The 4,807-nt window shown below is 38.1% G+C and overlaps 1 protein-coding gene across 1 annotated transcript in view; it reads right to left on the minus strand.

Moving 5' to 3' along the window:
• cdc73 (cell division cycle 73, Paf1/RNA polymerase II complex component, homolog (S. cerevisiae)) overlaps positions 1-4,807 on the minus strand; it is a 43,438-nt gene that overhangs the window by 26,713 nt on the left and 11,918 nt on the right. The window contains exons 9-10 of the mRNA XM_016464663.1: positions 4,363-4,441; positions 1,171-1,235 (exon numbers count right to left, since the gene is read on the minus strand). Coding sequence (XP_016320149.1) covers positions 1,171-1,235; positions 4,363-4,441 — 144 coding nt within the window. The remainder of the gene's footprint in view (positions 1-1,170; positions 1,236-4,362; positions 4,442-4,807) is intronic.

The following is a 4,807-nucleotide window of genomic DNA, read 5'->3' on the forward strand; positions in this document are numbered from 1 at the left end:
TGGGGGGGGGGGGGGGGGGGGTGGAAGAGACTCTACCTGAAAACAGCTACCACTACACATACTCCCACAGTCCTAATTTCCCATTCAACAGTAACCTTAAAGCCAAAAAGAAAACAAAAATGTTTTTTTGGAAACCCGTAGGAGGGCACACAGGTATTAGAGGTGCAGTATGTAATATTGACATCAGGTACATTCCGACACAAAACATTTCAAAGTAGAATAACTGGCTGTAGCAGTGTTTCCCACAGACTTACACTATGTGTGGCGGCACTTCCCCTGGGGGAAATATATATGTATATAATGGGAATATAAAACAGCAGACGGGCTTATTGAAAGTGCAAATTCATTCTCTGCCAGCAGGAGGCGCTTTAAGAGCTCAACTGCGATCTCTAATAACTGGCAGTATAACAAGCGTATAAACAAAGAATAATTGTTAAATAAAACTATTTTATTTTAAGTCTAAATACTCCCTCACTTTGCTCATTTTGCAAATGGACATTTATGAACCCGCCACGAGTGACATGGAGTAAATGAAAACATGCAAGGTCTGAGATATTCAGATATACACTCTTTAAAATAATGTACTCTTTTGTAAGATAGACATGACAGTAATTTGAATACAGCCTTTGTAAAAATAAAGCAAATCAGCTATGTGGGGGAAAAAGAAAAAAAAAGAAAAAAGAAAAACACAGCACATCCCTATTCAAAGCCCAACAATATTTGTCATTCATTGGTGTTTAACAGGAGTAACGATGAAACGCATGACCTGGATCTTCAACTGCTTTGACCAAATAGCAGTCCAACAACGAAGTGAATTTCAACATGGAAGTTGCAATTCTAGCTGAGACAGAACAACCCAGACACAGTTGGCAATGTGTCATACACTGTGTGCAAGGTTTAACAGTTACCAATTCATTCCTTTCACATTTTGAAATTAAGTCAGAAACCCAAAACTTGCATGCAAATAAAGGCTTGGCAAACTGAAAAAATAAATAGATTTTCCCCATCTACACAAAGATGTTTTTGATGAACCTAGACATTCCGATGAACTGGACCAAATAAATCCAATGAATAAACCTGTCTGATTCACAAATGGAAGGCCTCATTGCTGACTGGTTCTATGGCACAGACATATCAAAAACAAATTAGACTCAAATCATATGAACTCACCGTCACAGACTTCAGTGTCATGCCATGGTAAGTTCCCATAGTGTCGATTTTGAAACCCTCCGTTTCTGTAAAAAAATAAATTAAAATTTTTTTTTCTAAATCATTTACTCACCTGATGAGCTTCTAAATCAATCAGTTCTGAAAAAAACTACATCATTTTCCAATAAGCCTCAATTGCATTTTGGGGGTTTCATCATCATAATAAACTACTAGGGGTGTGACGAGACACTTATCCCACGAGACGAGACACGAGATTGGGTTCACGAGAACAAGACGAGATTTTTAAACTTTTTTTAAAAGAAATCCTCAATGATGAAATATATAGGAAAAATAGTCTTTTATTCAACTGAAAAACAAAATGCAAAAAAATCTAGGTGCATTTGATGAAATTAAACTTCTATTTTAATGAATTATATGCAGTAATAAACATGTAAACACTGCAAAATGTTCTGCCACAAATTCGACTGACAGGCAAGTAATTACACAATTACAAATAGTATAAATAAAAATAAATAAAACAAATATCCCTTTAAAGTGGAAGTGAATCAGTCAGTCAAGTTTACATCATTCAGTAAACGGATTTCTACTTTAATAAAAAAAAGATATATAATAAACACGATTAATGTAACAGTTTTAAAGAAAAAGGATGTTTTGTTATAGCTTTTGGAGCAAGGGCGCCGCCATCTTGCAGTACCACCGCGTGTGACGTCACGGGGTTGGTTCGCTCCATTGGACAGTGCAGTAATATAAGCATTTCTTTACTTTTTGAACACACACTTGTTTTTAAGTTTGTCTTCCTCAATTTAAAAGGACTGCTGAGCCCATAATAAGTGCAACTGCTTATGCATTTGAGCCGATACGGCGAGGGGACCGAGCAGTACTACCGTAAGGGGTGGAAGTCGTCGTGAACCTGCTTGTTTGGGGTGAAGAACAGTTCGGAAACAATACGCGTTTACGTGGATACTCGTCAAGACCGTGATTCTGACATAATTTTGTGCGCATTTGGTCAAAAAGACGCGAAAGAGAACTCAATTTGGTTCTTGCATATGCTGTCTGAGCTGCGGCTTTTTGCGTGTGTGCGCACAGAAACAAGTCTATTACAGTGCGCGAGTACCACAGTGAAATCTCTTTCGCGCGGTCTCACGCTTGAATGGCTTAAAACACTTTAATGTTTAAAGTGACAAGGCTTAAAATGTGTGAGAATGATAAAAGGTTCTTGAGGAAGCAGCACTAGCCCAATCGTTCAGATTGATGTGATTAGTTAAAGGGGTCATATGATGCGATTTCAATTTTTCCTTTCTCTTTGGAGTGTTACAAGCTCTTGGTGCATAAAGAAGATCTGTAAAGTTGCAAACACTAAAGTCTCAAATCCAAAGAGATATTCTTTATAAAAGTTAAGAGTTAACCACGCCTACCTAAAACGGCTCGTTCTAACACGCCCCCACATACCTACGTCACGATCTGGGAAGATTTGCATAACGCCGCCCAAATGTTCACGCAAAGAAAGAAGGCGTAACTTTTATTCTCACTGTAGTATTGTTGACGCTGCAGCCATGTCCTGAAGGCGCTGTGTGCTTCGTTGTGAAAGCGAAACTACTTTGTTTGGTCTTCCAAAAGAGGACGATATCCGCTTCGTCATGCCTGAAGCTGATCCGTGCTGGTCGCTGAGGAAATACATCAACTTTCACCGTGGACGAAGCGGAGTCCAGCCCGCCTCAGCTCACTCTATCTTGGCCTCAGTGCACAGTAAGCCGGGGCTTCCCCTCACGCTTGGCCCCTGTGTTTTTCGTTGCCACTGATGATTCAAACGCGAGTTTTGGGCAGTAGAGTAGCACTTGTTGTTTGTCATTTCTCCGATCACAAATGCAGACAGAGTTTTATGTTTACGCGGCGCGATGCAACGCAACGCATAAAAAGACAGTACAAGTCATTATAATCAGTAATTATGTCCCCACTGGATGCAACAAATGCCTCGTTTGTAATGGGTTTTAATGTTTATGTCTCGTCGCTCCGGCCGGACAGGGCATCATAGTGTGGTGAGGGGTGTAACATTTCCGTCTCACGCTTGAGGTATTCGGCCAATCACAACGCATTGGATAGCTTGCCAATCACAGCACACCTCGCTTTTTCAGACCGATGAGCTTTGTAAAAATCGACATGTTTCAAAAAGGCGGGGCATAGAGGAGAAACAATAATGTACAGTATGTGGTTTTTTTTTTTACTTTAAACTGCATAAACACATTTCATTACACCAAATACACAAAATAATGTTCTTTTTAGCAGCATCATATGACCCCTTTAAACACTGGAGCGGTCCTGTTAACAGCAGGTAAGCATATTGTATTCACAGGTGAACATAAAATATCTTACCACTGCTGGTGAATGAGCCAGTGTAATGCATATATGTCTGAAAGGTCTGACATTTGCTAATAGCGCGAGGATATAGACACGTTCACGCGAGACCAGATGGATCTCGCGAGATCTCGTCACATCCCCTATAAACTAGTGCTGTCAAACGATTAAATCGCATCCAAAATAAAAGTTTTTGTTTTCATGCGTGTGTACTGTGTATATTTATTATGTATACATATATACACACACATGGATGTGAATATTTAAGAAAAAATGTATTTTGTTTTTATATTTATATATACAGTATATATAATATAAAAATAAATAAATTATATCTATCTATACACACACACACAAGTAAATATTTGTAAAATATATACATGTATATACATATATACATGTATGTTTGTGTATTTATATATGCATAATAAATATACACAGTACACACATGAAAAAAAAACTTATTTTGGATGCGATTAATCACGATTAATCGTTTAACAGCACTATAATAAACAGATTATACACTTAATGACCTCTTCACAGATTCAATAAACAATGGTAGCTTGTTAGTAACAAAATTATAAGTCTTTTGAAATTATTTAATTCTTATATATGTTACGTATTACTAAAAGTGCTACTTCTACATTTCCTAAATCAGTTTCCCAACCTGTGGGTCACAAACCCCGAAGTAGTTTTCATACAGGTCGTCAAGCCAAAGATTTAAATGCTACTAAAGAAGAACTTTTTTTTAATTTTTTTATTGTCTGTGCAGATATTTTCTGCATTACCATTTAACCAACATGTTTGGTGCTCCAAAGGTCAAAACTAAATCCAACTTACCTTCTTTTCCTTTGAATCGCTCCTGATCATATCTGTTGTAGGCAGCTGGGACTGGCTGTTTATTTCTTATTGCTGGATCCTATGGGATAAAAACAATTGGAGGGCATTAACAAACACAAGTAGACCATTTTAGCTCATATGTTAAAGGGGTCATATGATGCGATTTCATGTTTTCCTTTGTCTTTGGAGTGTTAAAAGCTGTTTGTGCATACAGAAGATCCGTAAAGTTGCAAAGACTAAAGTCTCAAACCCAAAGAGATATTTTTTCTAAAAGTGAACACTCAGCCACGCCTTCCTAAAACGCTTCATTCAGACACGCCCCACATGTCTACCTCACTGTGTAGGAGGATTTGCATAACACCGCCCAAATGTTCACGCAAAGAAAGAAGGCGTAACTTTTACTCTCGCTGTAGTATTGTTGCTGCCGCCGCCATGTCTTTGTTTG

Source organism: Sinocyclocheilus anshuiensis, unplaced genomic scaffold, assembly GCF_001515605.1.
Source record: "Sinocyclocheilus anshuiensis isolate Anshui unplaced genomic scaffold, SAMN03320099.WGS_v1.1 scaffold524, whole genome shotgun sequence".
NCBI lineage: Eukaryota > Metazoa > Chordata > Actinopteri > Cypriniformes > Cyprinidae > Sinocyclocheilus > Sinocyclocheilus anshuiensis.